This window comes from Osmerus mordax, chromosome 3 (assembly GCF_038355195.1).
Source record: "Osmerus mordax isolate fOsmMor3 chromosome 3, fOsmMor3.pri, whole genome shotgun sequence".
Lineage (NCBI taxonomy): Eukaryota > Metazoa > Chordata > Actinopteri > Osmeriformes > Osmeridae > Osmerus > Osmerus mordax.
In genome coordinates, this window is record NC_090052.1 from 13,597,589 (window position 1) to 13,617,389 (window position 19,801).

Sequence of the window (19,801 nt, forward strand, 5' to 3'; positions counted from 1 at the left end):
TCTTGAGTTAAAATCAGATGGAGTCAGATGGCTGAGCGGTTAGGGAATTGGGCTAGTAATCAGAAGGTTGATGGTTCGATTCCCGGCTGTGCAAACCAAAGACGTTGTGTCCTTGGGCAAGGCACTTCACCCTACTTGCTTCGGGGGAATGTCCCTGTACTTACTGTACTGTAAGTCGCTCTGGATAAGAGCGTCTGCTAAATGACTAAATGTAAATGTAACTTGGAAAACAGTACAGCTGTAAATATTCTAAGGACGCTGGTAAACTCCCACAATAGAATGACAACAATGAAAACCCAATTGACAGTTGAAACAGGCTGTGAAGGTTTCGCATCAAGCACTTAGCAGTCTTTGTCTCAGTGATAAAACGTCTATCTGTCCTGTTGTAACACATCATGGTGCGTGTCAGTGGCGTGGGTTTTAGAGATAAAGAGACTACTGGTGTGTGTGTGCTTGAGTGTCTAAAAGTGGGTGTGTGTGTGTGAGGGGGGGGTGGGGGCAACGGGTGTGTGTCAGAGAGATTGGTTTCTCTGGGCCTGGGGGTCAAGTTTGTCCATTCAGCCAGTCACAAAGCAGCATTCCACAGGGGTTGGCTTCAGAGAGACTTTTAAAGAGGGTCTGTGTGTGGACTCGCTGTTTCCCCCGGACCCTCCAGACCGCTAGGACATCATGCCGGCACCTCAAAGAACTTCTCCTTGACATTGAACTGACGTAGGAAAGTCGTAAGACTGCCGTTGTCCAGGTCATGACCCTGCACCCCTGAGGAAGCCCTAATCCAGCTCACATCTTAGATGTAAGGAAACAGCAGCACAAATAGTTTAGCACATGCACACAGACACACGCACTGACAAGCGCACATACACGCACAAGTCCTGTGTATTTGTGTCCCATTGTGAGGAATCGAAGTTCCCTCCCTCCTCCCTTCCTCCTCACCCTCTCACCATCCTCCCCTGCTGTGACTAGATAGGGGTCATCCCCCCTCTCTTCTACTACCCCTTCCCTTTCTCTTTCCCCTTTATTCAGCATCAATGCGTCCCCCCTTCACTGTAACGACACACCGACACACACAGAGTGACAGGAACCATGCTGTGCTGTGTAGTAACTGTCAGTAAGTTTATATCAGAATGGGTTTTATTCGCCATGAAAGTTTGCACAGACAAGGAATTTGCTTTGGCAGGAAGGTGCAAGCATTAAACATATAGGAATCTAAAATGTAAATATGAGGACTAACTATACTAAGGGTACATAACTAGCAATACTAAGTGGAATTAGAATTAAAATAAACTATACAATAAAATATGAAGTAATATAAAGTTGCAGTAATAATGTTCAATATAAAAATACAAATTACAAAAAATACAAATGGTACAAGATTGTGTAGTGCAGTGCAAAAAGCAGTGTGTTTTAAGGACATTGAGTCGAAGTCAGTGTGAACCCTTGGCCTTGTTGAAGAGGCCAACAGCGGAAGGGAAGAAACTGTTTTTGTGGCGTGTGGTATTGGTCCTGATGGACCGCAGCCTTCTGCCGGAGGGGAGTGACTGGAACAGGGAGTGACCAGGGTGGGAGGAGTCGGCCACAATCTTCCTCGCTCGCCTCAGGGTCCTCGAGGTGTGCAGATCCTCGAGGGCAGGCAGATTGCAGCCAATCACCTTCTCAGCAGTGCGGATGATACGCTGCAGCCTGCTCTTGTCCTTGGCAGTGGCAGCAGCGTACCAGATGGTGATGGAGGAGGTGAGGAAGGACTCAATGATGGCTGTGTAGAAGTGCACCATCATTGTCTTTGGCAGGTTGAATTTCTTCAGCTGCCGTAGGAAGTACATCCTCTGTTGTGCTTTCTTGGTGAGGGAGCTGATGTTCAGTTCCCACTTGAGGTCCTGGGAGAGGATAGTGCCCAGGAAGCGGAAGGACTCCACAGTGTTGACTGGGGAGTCACACAGGGTGATGGGGGTGAGTGGGGCTGTATTCTTCCTGAAGTCCACAACCATCTCCACTGTCTTAAGAGCATTGAGCTCTAGGTTGTTCTGGCTGCACCAGGTCACCAGGTTGTCCGCTTCCCACCTATAATCAGACTCGTCTCCACCAGAGATGAGCCCAATGAGGGTGGTGTTGATGGTATTGAAGGCAGCGCTGAAGTCCACAAACAGGATCCTGGCACAGGATGCTGGGGAGTCCAGGTGCTGTAGGGTGAAGTGGAGGGCCATGTTAACTGCATCATGAGGGAGTCAGTTGGCTGAGCGGTGAGGGAGTCGGGCTAGTAATCCAAAGGTTGCCAGTTCGATTCCCGGTCATGCAAACTGACGTTGTGTCCTTGGGCAAGGCACTTCACCCTACTTGCCTCGGGGGAATGTCCCTGTACTTACTGTAAGTCGCTCTGGATAAGAGCGTCTGCTAAATGACTAAATCTAAAATCTAATCATCCACAGACCTGGTGGATCTGTAGGCAAACTGCAGAGGGGCCAGTAGAGGGTCTGTGATGGATTTAAGGTGTGCCAGCACCAGGCGCTCGAAAGACTTCATTACCACAGAGGTCAGAGCGACGGGTCTGTAGTCATTATGTCCTGTTGGCCTTGGCCTTTTGGGCACAGGGATGATGGTGGAGGACTTGAGACAGGCTGGCACATGGCATGTCTCAAGGGAGGTGTTAAATATGTAGGTAAACACTGGAGACAGCTGGTCAGCGCAGTGCTTGAGGGTGGCTGGAGAGACAGAGTCCGGACCAGCTGCTTTGCGGGGATTCTGCCTCTTGAAAAGTCTGTTAACTTCACCCTCCTGAATGGAGAGAGTCGTCACTGTAGAGGGGGGGAGGGGGAGGCCTTCTGGGTGGGAAGGGGTAGTTCAGGACTTTCCAATTGTCTTTCAAATCTGCAGTAGAACTCATTCAGGTCGTTGGCTAGGCGGGAGTCGTTAGTGGAGTGGGGGGCTCTGGGCTTGAAGTTGGTAATCTGCCTTAGCCCTCTCCAGACAGAAGCAGAGTCGTTTGCAGAGAATTGGTGTTGTAGTCTCTCCAAGTACAGTTGTTTAGCCTCCCTCACCGCCTTGCTAAACCTGTTCTTCGACTCCTTGAAACTGTCTCTGTCCCCACTTCTAAACGCGGCCTCTTTCTCTGACCTCACCCTTCTGAGTTTAGCTGTAGACCAGGGTTTGTCGTTGTTTTAGCTCACCCTGGTGCGTGTTGGTATACAGCAGTCCTCACCGAAGCTGATGTATGATGTCACAGCCTCTGTGAGCTCATCCAGACTATTGGTAGCAGTCGTGAACATGTCCCAGTCAGTGCAGTCCAAGCATGCCCGCAGATCCTTCACTGGTCCACTGTTTGAATGTCCTCACAGCAGGCTTACAGTGCTTTAGCTTCTGCCTGTATGCAGGAATCAGGTGGACCATGACGTGGTCAGAGTGACCCAGTGCTGCTTGGGGAACGCATGGTATGCTTTGCTGATTGTAGAGTAGCAGTGATCCAAGGTGTTTCCTTCTCTGGTAGGGCATTTGATCAGAATCAGAATCAGAATGGGTTTTTATTCGCCATGAAAGTTTGCACAGACAAGGAATTTACTTCGGTAGGAGAGCCTACCTAGGCAGCCAATTTTGGCGCCACTAGAAAGTTACAGCATAACATGAGGAGAGAGGAGGAGAGAAAAAGGCAACACCCAGACAATGCTCCTAGAGGAGTACAGTGTGGGAACAGACAAAAACCTCAGCACATAAGCACAACAACATTTACAAAAACACGATACTTGCAACGAGTGGGGGGGGGGGGGGGGGGGTAGACAAGCAGCATTCGGACCTGCAGCCATGTAGGCGCTGGACACAGAACCGCCAGCCACCCTGGGGAAACAAGCAGGCGAAGGCGTTGGATGGGGGTGGGGGGGTGGTGATATCTGTAGTAGGTGAAAGTTAATGTGTGAGTAAGTCTGGGTTGGCACCCTCGACCTAGGCCACAATCAGTCCGATTCTCCCTATGGAGATTGTGTTGGCCAGGAGACATCCTTGGTCATGACCCGGGAAGAGACCAAACCACAGATGTCGGTGGGGGGGGGGGAAGGGAGGAGCAAGATAGTCTCGCTTCAGCGCTCTCCAGGGGAGTTGTTTTCCAGCAACGACCTTGGCCAGGCCTTGTGCTGGTTACGGGGCCGAAAGAGGATAAGATTGGGGTAGTTGTTTTGACGAGTAGCCGCAACTCAATTTTCGCGTCCACCCTTCAGGAAGGTCTCCAAGTCCTCCATCTTCCTCTGCAGAGCCGCAAACTTATCCCTGTTGTAATCAATGCTGCGTTGTAAGTTCACAGACTGAGCTTCAGCAACTCTGCCCACCGCTTCAATCATATCGGGCAGCCTAACGGGGCTTTTGACGGCTGCAGCCGTTTCCTTGATTTTACGATATACAAAGCCAGCGCCTATTCCAAACAGCAGAAAGCCTGTAATCATGGTTCTGAATATGAAGATGTCTTCAACGTCCTCCACGGAAAGCGCCGTTAGACACACGACACGCCAATTCTCCCACGCGTCCATCGTGTAGCCAGCTGCGAACGTCCCGTCCGGACAGTTGGGTTCCCCCGCACCCGAGCTTCTCTTCGAGAAGATGGTGTCAATAGCATTGAGAGACCAGCTAATTAATTCCATGCTTCTAGTTTCGGAGAGTGATGATGAGAGAGTATCTTGAGACAAGACAAGACACAGACACAGCCAAGCAGGGAAGGTCAGGGAGGGGAGGATAGAAAAATGCGACCGCCTTCGTCAAGAGCAAGAGTCAAGAGAATGAATTGTCTGTATTAGGGGAGTTCTTGAGTGAGATTGCCTTTGTTAAAGTCGCCTAGCACAATAACCAAGGAATCCGGATTTTCATGCTCCACACTCAGTATCTGGCTGGCGAGGACACGTTGAGCCTCCTTGATGCTAGCCTGCGGAGGCATGTAGACGCCAACCAGAATGAATGATGCAAACTCACGTGGCGAGTAAAAAGATCTACAGTTAATAAAAAAGGATTCCAGATCAGGAGAACAGTGCTGCAGAATCACTGTCACATCTTCACACCAGCCACTGTTAATGTAAAAACAAATACCACCGCCTTTCGTTTTGCCAGAAAGCACAGGGTCACGATCCGCTCTCAGCAGTTTGAAACCTGCTAGCTGTAACACAGAGTCTGGGATCAGTTCACTCAGCCATGTCTCCGTAAAGCACAAAACGTAAGATGAATGAAAGTCTCTGTTTTTCCACACCAGTAGCTGAAGTTCATCCAGTTTGTTGCTCAGTGAACGCACGTTGGAGAGAAATATCCCCGGTAACGCTGTGCGTGCCCCCCACTGACGGAGTCGCACCAGTGCACCGGCTCGTTTGCCTGTCCTACGACGCTTCGCTGCTAGGACAAAGCCAAGGGTGGCTTTGACTATAATTCCCACTAATTCTGCCGCAGGAAGCAGAAAACTGGGAACTTAATCCACAGGTGTTGTAGTCCTGATGTTTAGAAGTACTTCTCTTGTTAGAGAACCCCGGAAATCTTGGCAGAACACTGAATTAACAGACAAAACGAGACAAAAAAGAGCGCACCTAACGACCGAGGCAGCCTTCATCGGCGCCATCTTGGATGTGTCCCTAAACCCTCCTCCACCACTCCTGTGGCCGGGCCTTTTAAGACAGCCAGTACCCATCCTCCTCCTGTTTGTCGGATGTTTGTGAAATTTTGAAACATACTTATTCTGATTTGATGTTGCCAGTGGGCATACTGTTGTGAATTACTGTATACCATACGTGTTGCTGCACATCTTAGCATGCTCTCTTGATGAAAAGAGTGTCTGTTTGTAGCTAAAATGAAGAGAGAATTAGAATGTACTATATATTTGTTCATTCTTCACTGAAGGAGAACAGTCTTGTTTAGCTAACACTAGTGTCTATTGTGACCGTCTCTGTCTTTTGGAGAGGGAATCCGGCTTCCTGCCATTCATCACCTGCTCTGAATAGCATAGATGTCGGCTACAGCTAGGACTGGAGCTGGGACTATAGATGTATGACTGGGGCTAGATGTTGTAGGGCTGGATCTGGGACTGGAGCTATGGCTGGGGACGGCTGAAGTTGAGGCTGGGATTGGAGCTAGAACTAGGGCTGGGGCTAGATGCTGTAGGGCTGGAGCTATGACTAGGGAAGGCTGGAGTTGAGGTGGGATCAGAGCTGGGCTTTATAGTGGCTCACTCTGTCTGTCTCTGGAAGCCCAGGTAGGGTGCCATCCACCACAATGTGGGCAGGGATTAACTTCAAAGCCATAAGGGGAATCGGGGCCCCGGCTGGCCATTCAGGGCCCTGCCAGGGAGACTCGGCGGGACAGGGATGGGGGTCACTGGTCTGCTCTGCATGGGGGAGTGGGAACGAAGCCTGGGAAAACAGGTCGCTTTAGGCTCACCTCACAGCAGGTGACTCGTCTCAGACCCCAGAGTGAGGCTAGCTAGGCTTTACACCCTTACAGCCAGTGTGTGTATGCATGCCTCAAATGCAAAAATAACTTGGCTTCAGTTGACAGACTGATTATTCTTTTAAAGATGTGTTTTGGGGATATGTTTTTCTCAAATTTTTTCCCTTCATTGTTTTGATTGTAATTCCACCAAGCAGTGCCATTTATTGGATAGCATTCCTGTCATTTAGCTTGTCACAAAAAAATGCTAATGTTTTCATTATCAATAGAGAGCTAGAGGTAATGATAATCGCTGGGAAACAGATCGACCTCCCGTTGAGTTAAATCCCAACAGTGTCAGATTGCACTGGTATGATTTTCTGGATTTGTTTTGCAAATAATCCTCAGATTTTTATATTTTTCTTCAGTTTGACTACAACGATAGGACGACAGGTAGAACGCTTCTTTCTAAAATCTTAGAAGATTTTACCTCAACTTCTCTCCAAACTTTGAGCTCTTTTCCTTCTATATTTTTTTTCGGTATTGTTGTATAAGGATCACAGGCTTCGCCCTAAGCCGATTTTCCCATGCTGTCAGGCGCATAGCATGGGGCGAGGGTTTGCCTCCATAAACCAGATGGCTAACCCCCTTTTAGCCCATGTAGATGGTCCAAGCTAGCTGCTCTTTCAAATGCCAGCCGCAGAGGGGTGAGAGGAACTGATATGTAGAGAAGAAGGAAGCAACGTAAAGAGATGTGGGCCGGGCTAGAAGATTAGCACAAAGGGTGGGGGTGAAAACAGCGTGAGGTAAAATAGGATCACGTGGTGCTCTGTCGTCCTGTCACATTGCGAGGCAACAGCCCAAACTTCTGTTAAAAAGAAACAATTCTGCTGCCCTGCCCGCCTGTCCCGTTGAGGCGTGCGGGCGCTGTGGTGGACAAGATGTGAGGGGGTGGATGGAAGGATGGATGGATGAACAAGTTGTCATGACAACGGCTGGTTCTGGGCGTGCGTTGGCTGATGATGGGGGTCTCTCCTGTACCGCTTGTCCAATCAGATGTGCGAGCAGCGCGTGCAGCAGGAGCAGGAGAGGACCCGGCTGCAACAGCAGCACAGCGCTGAGAAGGACAGCCTGGTCCAGGAGCGCCAGCGGGAAGTGGGCAGCCTGGAGAGGCAGGCAAGGGCCACCCTGCTCCAGCACCAGCAGCACACCCAGGAGTGGAGGCAACGCGATGCCCAGGTAGGGGGTCTCCTCTGATCCGCACACACACTATTCGCACACACACCGCTCACACAGACAACCCACGGAAAATCGGACATAGTTTTGTTCCGTAGAGTAAACATATCCCTGAGTTTTTCTCCGGGATATGTAAATAAAGATAAAGAGAATAAAAACGCTGTTGGGAAATAGTTTTTTACCTGCAGGGAGGTGGAGATTGTGCCGTGTGTGTTTTTCCGTAGGCAAGTGTTAGTTAGGGTTTTAGATTTTTTTTTAAGATTTCAATGTTATTTTTGCGAAACTGTTTTGGAAAGCGGAAGAATGATAGGAAAAAGTTAAAACGCGTATTAAACTAAATAAATATCACCAGGGGCTTACTTGTAATGTAATTCTGGGGTTTTCCCTGTTCGGGGTTTGCCACGGAAGTAAAAAAATACTTAAAACACAGAAACTCCAGGTAGCCAGATGAAGGAGAAGAAATATCTTGCCACTGCGTCGGCCTTTTGATTCCTAAACCCTGGGCTGTATTTTTTTTTCTGTTCCCATTCCTTTTCCCAAGCTTCGTTTGTTTCGGCTGCGGCAGCGCTGAGCGCCCCGTAGCCCCACGAAAGAGCGTCTTTGCCCGGCATTCTTCCCTCCCTGCAGGTAGCCTCTCCCCTCCCGTGAAGCGCAAGTCATCCTCTCATTACAGCTCTATCTACCGCAAAGAGGATATGACATATGGATGACACTGATGGGAGTCCCCAGGCATAACACCATTCAAGCATCCAATGAGTTGTCCAACGGCTGGTTGGTCTGCAGCCCCAGCCTCACACCCCTCTTCCTATCTCCCCTCCAGCCTTGGCTTGCATGGAGCTCTGTGGGAAGCCATTTGCCAGAGTTAACCCCTTACCGTGGATGTTTTTGACTTCTCAAGATCCCTGATGAAATGGAGGTTGTCAGCATGGAGAGGCTTGTTCACTGGCTCCTGGCTGGAGATGGGGGTCCAGCAGGGCAGATGCTGCAATTCTTGGGACATTTTTGGGAGAGGAACCATGTGGGACTCCTGGCCTTGGTGGACACAGATGGTGCTGGGGGTGCAACTGTGCAAGAATACACTATTTACGTGGAAATTTACGGAGAACCAGCTTCTGTTGAGTCATTATGTATTCAAGATTTTGAGAGTTGTCAATCACAGAGACTCGGAGACCTGCCAGCTTGTGTGATTTTGGGTTTGATTTTTTATTTGAGATGCCGTCAGATAAGACCTTTTGTTTGATGACAGGCAGTGTCATTCATGTCTAAATTATGAGGCACTTGTCGAACAGCAGACCTTGGAAGGAAAACAAACTGACTCCAATGTTGGATCTACTATACCTCACGTTCTGTCATACGCCAGGCCAATGTCAAATATTCAGGAGGCAAGGCGGAGTGTTTCCAGGTTTTTTCACTCAGGCCAGGGAAAGATGTCAAACGTAGTTGGAGTCTTCGAGGACTTTAAATGGATGCAAAGCACTAACGGCCCATATGTATTAAAGATTAGTTTTTCCATATCAAGTATCAAGTCACTTATTATAGAATAGTTTTGCATCACCAAAGCTGTTAGCGTTATGAAAACTCTGTATTGGACCTGCAACCAAAAACAGACTGCTAATTCACACCCCACAGTTGTGCGTCTTTTCCCGACGATGGAAAAAGGAGCCTCAAAAGACGTTGAAATATTAAGAAGGATAGAGTAAAATCTGAGTGTTTTAATGATGTGCTCAACAATCACGAATGGCTCAACAACAAAAAATGTATCCACTACATTTACAGCTCACATCAAATTCCTCTCTCTCTTATTGTGCTAGACAGACAATCAGAGCTGTTGAAAAGGGGACAGTAATTAATGTCTGTGCCATAGATTAGATTCAGCCCTTCTCTCCGTCTGCTCTCTTCCTGGAATCCTTGGAAGGATGGGGCTTCTTCCCTCCCTCTCTCGCTGGATTGTGGAAGGCTGTTAAAGGAGAGAGCGGATGCCAGTCACACGTTCTGAGGATGAGTAATGGGAGGCTATCTCCTTCATATGGCAGGGGATGCTAATAAATAGCATTCCTGGCCCTTCCCTTATGTTTGGGGAGGAAGGCCAGTGAGGCGTGACGCTGTTGTAGGGTGGAGGAACACAGCAGTCTTCATCTTCATCTCACCAGGGTCTGTTGTTGTCCAGAAGCCTCTGTTCTTGACCAACTGTGTGACTAGGCTTTAAAGGAGACATGACATGCTGTTTTTGGATGATTTTATATAGGCCTTAGTGGTCCCCTAATACTGTATCAGAAGTCTCTTTCCCGAAATTCAGCCTTGGTGCAGAATTACAGCCACTTCTAGCAGTCCCACAAGGAGCTTTCCTCAGAACGCGCTGTTTTGGTGTCTGTAGCTTTAAATGCTAATGAGGAGCGGAGGGGCGGCACCATGCGCTGATGTTTACAATGGATGTATCGCAATGGCTGTAGCCCCGTTGCTGTAAGATGCCTCAAATTTGCCCATTCTCATCTGATAACCCTGGTTTGCAGAGGTACACACTCAGTCATTTCAATGTGGGGAAAGGCGGATATCGCGCACGCCATAACACCAACAGCAGAACGGTTATCCAAATAACAAAGACGTGTACAACACTCACGTTACAGCATGTGTATTCACACACATACTTGATGCTATCTACCTTTCCATTAGCGACAGTAACTCAGCTGTTAGCTGCAGAGCTAATGTTACAGCCACATTCTAAGGGTAGCAAGCTAGGTAACCATATACAGTAAAGCTACAAAATGATATAGCGTTAATTAACTTACTTGTCCGAGGTTAGTAGCTGGACGAAGGAGAGTTAGTACTGATCCAGAATTTAATTTCAGCCAGGCCAGTTTTGTATTAGCTCAAGTTGAGGAAACAGTCGTGGCTAAAGTGTTTGGCGCAGACATACAAAACAAATGCGCCTACAACAGAAGTTGTGTAGGCGCATTTCCAGAGAAAATAAAATTAAGATACTGGGTCTTCAGAGGCTCGGATGAAGGAACTGTAAAAAGATTTTTGTTTTCCTTTGTACATCCAAACTGATCAAATGTAATGCTTCGTTCGTTTGCAAGCCATGATATCTCTCGAGGATAAAAACACTTGCACGGTCGTAGCTCAGTTTCTTATGGGCGGGCCAGATTCTCTGGGCGGGCAAAGCAGAGAGAGGGGAGGTAACCTTCCTCCTTGTGATGTAACAAAGAGGAGATTTTCAAACAGAGCAATTGAGCTTTCATTTTCTGAAAGGCGGAGAAGAACACCCAGGGCTTGGTTTACACCGATCGAAAATTCTAGCCACTGGGGGACCAAAGGCAGGCTAGGGGAACTCATATTAATGTTAAATAACCTCCTAAAGTTAAGTTTTCATGTCATGTCAGCTTTAATGAAGACTTGGAACACACATCTGTGGGTCAGAGACTCTCATTGTCAATTGACAATTCATGTTCGTCAAGGCAGTTGAATGAAGATTTGTGGTTTCACTCATTGTCTAGGTTTTCATGGCAACATGGGTGCAAGATGTAATATCACTAATAATGGGATTAATATTAATCCCCTTGCTGTGTTACGCCTGGTCAGAAGTTGGCCACCAATCTACTAAGGGATTTAACTTCAGAATCCTTTGTCTTTGGGACCAGAACAAGCCTGTTTCTTCCCCCCCAACAAAACATTGAACCCCCACCCCCTTTTTTATTTTTTATTCCTGGTTCCCATTCCTTTTGAAGATGAAAGCATCATTAAGAAAAAAAAACTACAAGTTGGCTATCCCCCAGAGACGACACTGCAGCAAATGGCTTTGCTTGCAGTTAGCCCTGTGTTGGCTTGTTACATGATCACCAACAACCCAAGAGGTTGGATCAGTTCCACACGAAGCCTCCCCCAGGACAGGCATCCAGTCCTCCCTCTAGCACAGCATGTGTTGTGGTGTGGCAGCCACCATGTGGCAAGCATACGAAACACTCGAGATTAGATTGAAACATCCGTTTGGTGAGGAACCTTTCCAGCTCGTCTTAGTTCTACATTGTGTCGTCCATCTCAAGAAGCTTTTATGAGGAAGCCGTGAGATGTTTAAAGAATGGATTCACTTGATGTGATGTGTCACAGTGCTGTGGTTTCTCATGCATTTAGAGAATATTGAAGCTTTCCTTTTCTTCATTTTTTGTGTTTTAGCAGAAGAAAAATATACAGGGAAAAAACGATAACCAACATTACAAATTCATTTGGGCCTCTTTGTCTCCAACTACAAGAGAGACATTTGATTGTCTTGTTGAATTGTCAAATCATTCTTTCTAGTTCTTTGTATAGTTACTCCAAACCAATTTTTTACTTCTAATCATTTTGTATTTAAACATGCCCTGTCAAATAATGTCTTCTCTGAGAAACACAAGCGCCATCTGGACTTCAAACAGCATGGGAGAGGGTCCTGTACTCTCTGGGATCCTTCCCCCAACGTTGTGACGGGCTGAATAATGATGCTGTCAAACTTCCAAAGATCTTTATTCCCAAGTACATGATTAACGCAGGGAAAGTGAAGACAGAGATGACAGTCTCAGTGAAAGCTGGACACAAACACGTCATCTGTCTCCGCTCTCTGTGTATTGTTATTTGCTGATTGACAGGTCCCCAAGATCAGGCTAATCTTATTTCAGACAAGAGATCATTGAAGGACACCAAAACAGACACATTGGCGTGTCTCCCTTTGCTTGTGTTTGCACGATTACTATATGTGGATTTGATCCTGCCTTCTTCAATAGCGTTTGAGGATCTGAAGTTGGCGTGGTTAATTTGAAGTCAGGGTGGAGGATATAATGTTCATGTGCTTTCAGGCTGGCACATGGAGAGATCTATGACCACTATGTCTCTTTGTTGTTTCAGTATCATGGTGTGCCAGAGCTGCCAGGCGGTACGATGTGTGTGTACCATTACAATTTTGATGTGAATGGAAATAGCAGTAAATAAATTCCGCTTTTGTTTTGCTGTGATAACAGCTAAAGCTGCTGGATGGATAATTATTTTGTATCAAGTTTACAATTGGGTTTTCTTCTCCCTGTCTCCTCCTCTCTCTCTGCCATAAATATGTGCTAGATTAAACATTAAATTAATGCTTAATCTTATAGTTCAATTAGTTATGTTTGGACTGAGGTTGCACATACCTGTCATGTATTAAACACATTTACAATTTGAATTATCCCCTTCTGTCTGGCTCTTTTAGTTCTGTTGCCCCTGCATCTCTGAGCCCTGTCCCTGTCCAAATGGCTCATGGTGGGGAGATTACTCAGGATGTTATTAACAGAATCAGACGGAGCCCTATGTAGTTGAACAGGGAATTATACATTAAAGGCTCTTCTGAGCTGAGATATAATGCCTGTCCCTTGAAGTCATGGAGACCAACACGCCTGGCACGCACTGTTTGAGTGTGTGCGCGCGCGTGTCCATCTGGTGTTGCCTGAGTCTGACATGTTTGTGTGCGGGGGGTGAAACCTAACGTAGAGTGTGTGCCTGTGTGTGTGTATATCAGTTTGTGTGTGAGACACAACCACACAACCTCTGTATGTTTTTTTTTACGCTTCTTTGAAGTCTGTGATTTTCACTAGTGCCCGCAAAAAGATTTATACAATTTCAGACTCTTTCTGTCTGATTGCCATGTGACTCTAACGAGAGTTTTGGCTGGGATGTCTTGAGTTTCTGTGGAGGGGAAGCAGGGTCAAAAGAGGACGTTATAGGCCACTCTTGACCCTCTTAACTTTATTCATGGGGACAATTACTTGTAATTTAACTATTTTGTATCCCAGAAACACTTTCAGTCAAAGTTTCTTTTAATCATTACTGTTGTTGGAATGGCATATTGTATGTTTTTCTCAGATTGTGTTCAAAGTGTACATAGCACATAACTGGTGAGACACTATATACACACAATATTTTGAATGTTTTGAGAATTTAGAATGACATTTTTACCAACTCCAGCAAAGTTTCTTCATAGCACGGTAAGAACATTCCCTTAACGGTTCTTTAAAAGGGGTGTTCTTTGGTCATTAGCATTCCTGCTATGTAATGTTGCTGTTCTCTGGCAGTGAAATCAAAGAGCTCTTCTGGGCAAAGTCAAGGCTGAGGAGTTCAAAGAAAACAGAGGTCAAGGAAGGGGTCGGTCCATCTCTACAGCCTCCACTCTCTCACACACACTCTCTCAGAAACACTCTCTCTCCCTTTCTCTCTCTCATATAGTGCATATGTGTCTTTCACACACATTCTCTCTCTCTCTCTCTCCCTGCTGCCCCCTCACTTTCTCACACACATGCACTGTCCCTTTCTCTCTCTCCTTGCAACCCCCACACTCTCTCACACACAGACACTCAAGTCTCTCATACACACAAACATCTCACATTACATACAGTACATTAACCTAAGAACAACCACACAAACTCACACAAAAACAAGTCACATCCAAATGCAAAGACTTTTCAAAGCTGCAGACTTCCTTATTCAGCCACATACTTCTCTTCTAATTTCCATACTATCCCTCCAACTCTCCATCCCTTTCTTCTGCTCTCTCTGTTTCTTGTCCTCCATCCGTCTTCCAGGGAAATATGACACTGCAGCACTGCCTGCTTTCCTACTGAGGGAGTGATCTTTAATTTGCGCTAATTTCTCTCATTAAATGTGCCCGACTGACCTTAGTGGAATTCCCAGTCTTTGATGTGGGCTTGCCTGCCTGCCGGCCTGCCTGACTAACTGTGCAAGGCTGGACGGACTGACTCGGCTAGGCAGACTGACTGGGCTGACTGGGCTGGGTCGAGTGTTTTCTGTCCCGGTCTGAACAGGACTTTTCCCTCAGACCATCCCTGGATGTCCCTCAGAAGCAGCTGCTGAAAGTAGAGGTTTCAGTGTTGGAGATGATCTTGAACCTCAGTCTGGAGAGCAAGAGAGCCATAGAGGAACACATCCATGACCGCAGCCGCATACACTTGTGTACAGTACTACTTATGCACAAACATGCACACCGTGTTCCTCACTGTCCTCTTTCTTCCTGTCTTCTCTCCTCCCACCCTCCCTCCCACCGTCAGACCATCTTGGAGCTGGAAGCCCAGGTGTTGGCCCTGCATGAGGAGCTGCAGCAGGCCCACGCCCAGAGGAAGCAGCAGCTGCTGGAGCTGGGCCTGCTGAGGGAGGAGGAGCGCCAACGCTCGGCCCAAGACCAGGAGGCCTCGATGGGCAGGCTGCGGGCAGAGATGGAGCGCCTCCGCCTGGACCTGGAGAGGAGTCACCAGGCTGAGAGGGAACTGGCCCAGGAGAAGGTGAGTGGGGTGGGAGGTGTTGTCCCGGATCTGGAAGTTCTACAGCTTAAGGTTTGGCTGCAGGACAGACAGGCTGCAGGACAGACTACTGTCTCATAGGTCCCTGCGTTCTGAGGCTAATATGGAGGCACTGAAGGAAGGCCCAGCTGGGGGTTCTCTTGTACAGAACGCTAATCTCAAGCAGGGGCCCATCAATAAGACTGTCTGTTGAGCCGCTCTGCATGCCAGCTGCATCAAATTAGCTCCGGAACTACGAGGCAGTTACGCGCCATTTTGGGTCGTTACGGGAGGTGGTTAGGCCCAGTTCAATTTTGTCTTGGAAATTCAGGAATTCATTCAAACAGAACCTCAAAGACATCCACCATTTTGAGTTAGGTAGCAAGTTAAATAGGTCCGATCCCTACAGCATACTGTAGGACTTTATTACTGAACAGTAACCACAGTAAAAAAAAAAAAAAAAATTTAAAGGCTCTTCTTTTTCTTTGTTGCATAATTCCTTAATTTTTCCCCAATATGGAAGGTTATGAAACAATAAATTGATTTGGAAATTAGCTTTCCAAATTAACTTTCCAGAAAGTTAGACCACTTACTTTTCTACTCATCTGCTAAAGTTTGACTCTTGGTGGAGGGACTGAAAAGTTTGGGTGTTCCACAGCAGTTGAACCCTTTCATGTTGAATTGCAGACGGTCGTCTCAGATCCATATTGACCACTCGGACTGTTTTGTAAGCAAACATTTTACTATTCTTTTGATGCAGACAGAAATGCTGTCCTCTGCAGACCTCTCACTCTTGAAGCCGGGATGGCCAAAGTTGGGCTTTTCTTCTTTCTTTTTTTACACGTCTTCCAGTTCCTTGAAAAAAAGCTAGGCAAAATCCATTAAATCCATGAATGGATTCTCATCAAAGACGTATGTGTTTGAGAGAGAGGAGAGGGAAGGGGGGAAGCGGGACTGTTGGAGGATTGGGTGGTGGAATAAAATAATGAGAAACAGAATATCAGAGAAGATAAGATCACGCACTTAGATTGTTCCATACTGTTTGAGCTGGGGAATGGTGCAATTTCTGTGTCTGACTAGCTTTTGAGGTTTATCTGTGTGTGTGTGTATGTGTAAGCAGTCCCAGCCCTTCCAATCTCCCTCATCCACTGAGGGCCTGTAAAGCTGTGTATGTGCCCGATAAAGATGCCCCGTCTCTGGGCTCCACTGAGCACGACTCTCGGCTTTCACTCACTGCCTTATCCGGGTCTCTTATTTCCTCTCCCCTCCATCTCTCCACCTTCTCCCTTTGCAGCTTTCTCCATCCGCCTTCAAGTTGCAGCAAAGCAAACAGAATTAGGGCTTCTTAGAAAGAGCGTGCTAGGTCTGGCCTTTGAGGAAGTGTGGCAAAGGTGATTCTGAGGTGACACACGCACACACACACAAATGTACAAATACACAGAAATATGTACACACACGCACAAATTTACAAAAGGGTACACACAAACATACTATGCTACACACTGATACACACACACACACACAAATGTGTAAACACACAGTGACAAATACACACAAATGTGTACCTACACACAAATATACATTCACACTGAAACAAACACACTAATGTACACACAAATACACAGAAGCACATATACACACAACTACATACAGGACACTATCAGAAAAGTTGAAGATGTAACCTTTTATCCTGTATAAAAATGATCTTGTGTTCAGAATTCTTTGTGTGCAAAGAGAGGCCAACCACCAAATAAGAACTCTGGGTAACACTAGGCTTACGTAAACAAGGTGACCTGGGTTGACCACTATCTTACTGGAAAGGCCAGACACTCACTTAGACACGCAAACCTGAACTCACAAATTTTTTATACAAAAAGGTACACACACCCATAGGGATGGGTATCGAGAACCGGTTCTTGTTTAGAATGGTTCACAGGTTCCCAGTGAATCGATTCCTTGGAATCGTTAGCAAAATTCCTTAACGGTTCTGTTAACGATTCTCTGTGCCGTTAAACAATTAAAATGCTAAATTTAATAATGGATTAAAAATCGATATGCTCAGTTTAATAATGGGACACGCAAACGTCTGTCTGAATAAACTATAAAAGTTTGCGCACGCATGCGCGAAGACAGACTGCAGCAAACATCGCAACTAGGAAGAAGCATTCTAAAGTTTGGTTGTATTTCAAACGACAAAATGACAACAACGCCACTTGTAACGCGTGTAAAAAGTCTATTTCGTCGAAGGGAGGAAATACTACAAATATGAAGAAGCATTTGAATACACAGCATGGAATGAAGTTACTGGAATGTCATGTGTTCGATGCATGCAGCAGCGCAGCTAACGTTCGCACTTCATCTCTAACTATCTAAGGTAGAGCTAAACTGCTCAAAAGTGATCACAACCACTTGTTACTGTGTGAAGCAATTTGCCTTTATTGTGTGTAGTCGATCTAGTTATGTTCTGTCCCGTCGTTTGAAGCATATATTTTAGCTCCGGCATTCGTCTCCCATTAGTATTGATCTTATTGATCATTTCATGTTATCGGGGCGGTGTGTGTTATCAGGAAACGTTCGAGTGTCGCATTATTAAACTGAGCATATCGATTTTTAATCCATTATTAAACTTAGCATTTTAATTGTTTAACCTTTTAATAGTCCTGTTAAATGTGCCTGAAAACGCCTAAACAACATACCCAAAGTACATTGAAAGCTGTTGTTGAACCATTTGGAGTACATGCATGTAAATGGTCTCTTTTGAAAGGTGACACTGAAGTTATTTCCCCTGTTGTTAGGACCCCTGTAAGTCCTACTGGTGTTGAGTAATAGAAGCTTGAACACAAGGAAACTGAAAGTTTCTATCTCCGACTAGATTTTGTTTTGAAAACAGAGGCCTGAAGAGGCCTAGAGGTGGTAGGTATTAGCTCATTTCAGAGCCAGTCAAAGCCAGTTTGAGAAATTTGTTTAGAACGAGTGTGTGTGTGGGGGGTCGCAGGACGCACAGACTTAGTTGGCTGTAGAGGGGAACATCAATAAGAGAATCGATAAGAAATCGAATCGATAAGCAGGAATTGATAAGGAGTCGGAATCGTTAAAATCTTATCAATATGCATCCCTACACACCCACACAGTCATGATCTAGTCGTATTCTCACATATGGGGCGCATTACCAAGTTTGGTAGGTGAACACACTTCTATACTCACTTGATGGTAAAGTACTTTCATCTCTTTAAAGGCCATATTGCTGGTTAAACACCACTGTTGATTAATGGGTACATGAAGCATTCAAGATATGTATATCATATAAAATATCTCCAAATGGTGTCTCCAAATGGTGTTAAAGACCAGTTTTTGGTGTTAGCATTAGCATATTAGCGCAATTCGGTGATGACGTCACATTGGGGAGTCGTGGAGGAGAGTAGCCTCAGCCTAGTACTAGAACTATGGCGACTGACTGGGATAAGGAAGAGGTGGCAAGAACTACTAATATGTATGATGGCCCGCAGCCGTATAATTTCGAACCAAGTAGACGTGAGAGGGCGAAGGAGGAATTGCCAAGACCTGATGGCCGTCAAAGCCAATTAAATGCATGGTCTGAGGAGAATGAGTGGAGAGTTGGTAAAGTGGCCTGGTGAGTTGCTATCATTTAGCAACGCAGCAACAACCGCTGACCGTTCGCCAGGGCCCCGCCCCCTTAGTTTCTGTTGCTACGTCCGACACAATTCCCGGAACTGTCAACCCAAAAGCCATGGCGAGTACGGGGACAAGCGCTATAGCTGTCAGTGTGAGTGATGATTTTTGGAGTAATACCTTCACGATATCCTCCAGATCCAGGCAGAAGGGACTGCAATATGCAGTGGAAGGATATATTCAAAATATTAAAATTAGCAACAAAGGGGAAACAACAAAAATCGAAGCCAAAGCATATAGGTCTCAGTTGAAAAATGAAAAACGCCACAACCTCTTAATTCAATACAACCAACACAATCTTTTGGACCAGTCATGCATAGCTATCTAGCTAGGATGATGACAATCTAGACTCTAGAGTCCAGGTGTGCAATGAGGCAAGTCCAGGTGTGCCGTGGGATTTTGTGACAGCCATATATTATTATTGCAATATACAACTAATAGTTATAAATTCATTTTTTATTTACTATACCATGACATGAACCATAACTGTTTGGGGATGTTCTCTCAACTAACATATCTTAGATATCGTTCGCTAGCAGCTTAACTTACCTTGGAGCAGACATACTGTATTTGTGTTTGTTGATGTTCGCTAAATTAAGTTGGGAGTGGGGTCTCCCACACTGTTTAATCCACCGCCGGCACCTTTCCTCTTGTGTCTTGGGCTTTGGAAATGGAAAGAAAACCACGCCTCCCTCTAATCTGTCAGGATACCTTGTGTCAGATTGACACGTCTCGTAGGCACACCGTTTCATCATGTTGCTTCAGATGTCAAAGTTGTCGGACCTTCTTCTCTTAGTAGCGGTGCTAAGGTATGATTGGACGAGGGCCGTTCTAGGGAGGAGTTTCGCGAACAGTCAATTCATATTTTTCACGTGACATCACGTTCCAAGGGGCACGCCCTCTTGGAGAGCAAAAAAGACTTTCCGCTCCCCGCCACCCATTATAAAGTCATACATTTTCTTTGAGTCTGTTGCTTTTGTGTTGCCAAATTACCGGATAGTTGTTGTTCTATCAGATGCAGTAATCGAAGAGGAGACAAGCCTGGGCTGTGTTTCTGAAGGCCCCGTCACACCATAACGTTCTGGTCAAAGTTCTCTGAACGTTCTAATCGTTCAATTTCGAGCGTTCTAGGGCGAGGTGGACACATCTGGCGTGTGACTAACGCATGACTAGGGTGGGACTGAAGCATAACTAGCGAGGGACTTACACAT

The 19,801-nt window shown here is 46.2% G+C and overlaps 1 protein-coding gene across 1 annotated transcript in view; it reads left to right on the forward strand.

Moving 5' to 3' along the window:
* The window catches only part of cep112 (centrosomal protein 112), a 210,057-nt gene that overhangs the window by 132,236 nt on the left and 58,020 nt on the right, over positions 1-19,801 (forward strand). Inside the window, exons 18-19 of the mRNA XM_067233023.1 lie at positions 7,432-7,614; positions 14,673-14,903. Of these exons, the coding sequence (XP_067089124.1) occupies positions 7,432-7,614; positions 14,673-14,903 (414 nt within the window). The remainder of the gene's footprint in view (positions 1-7,431; positions 7,615-14,672; positions 14,904-19,801) is intronic.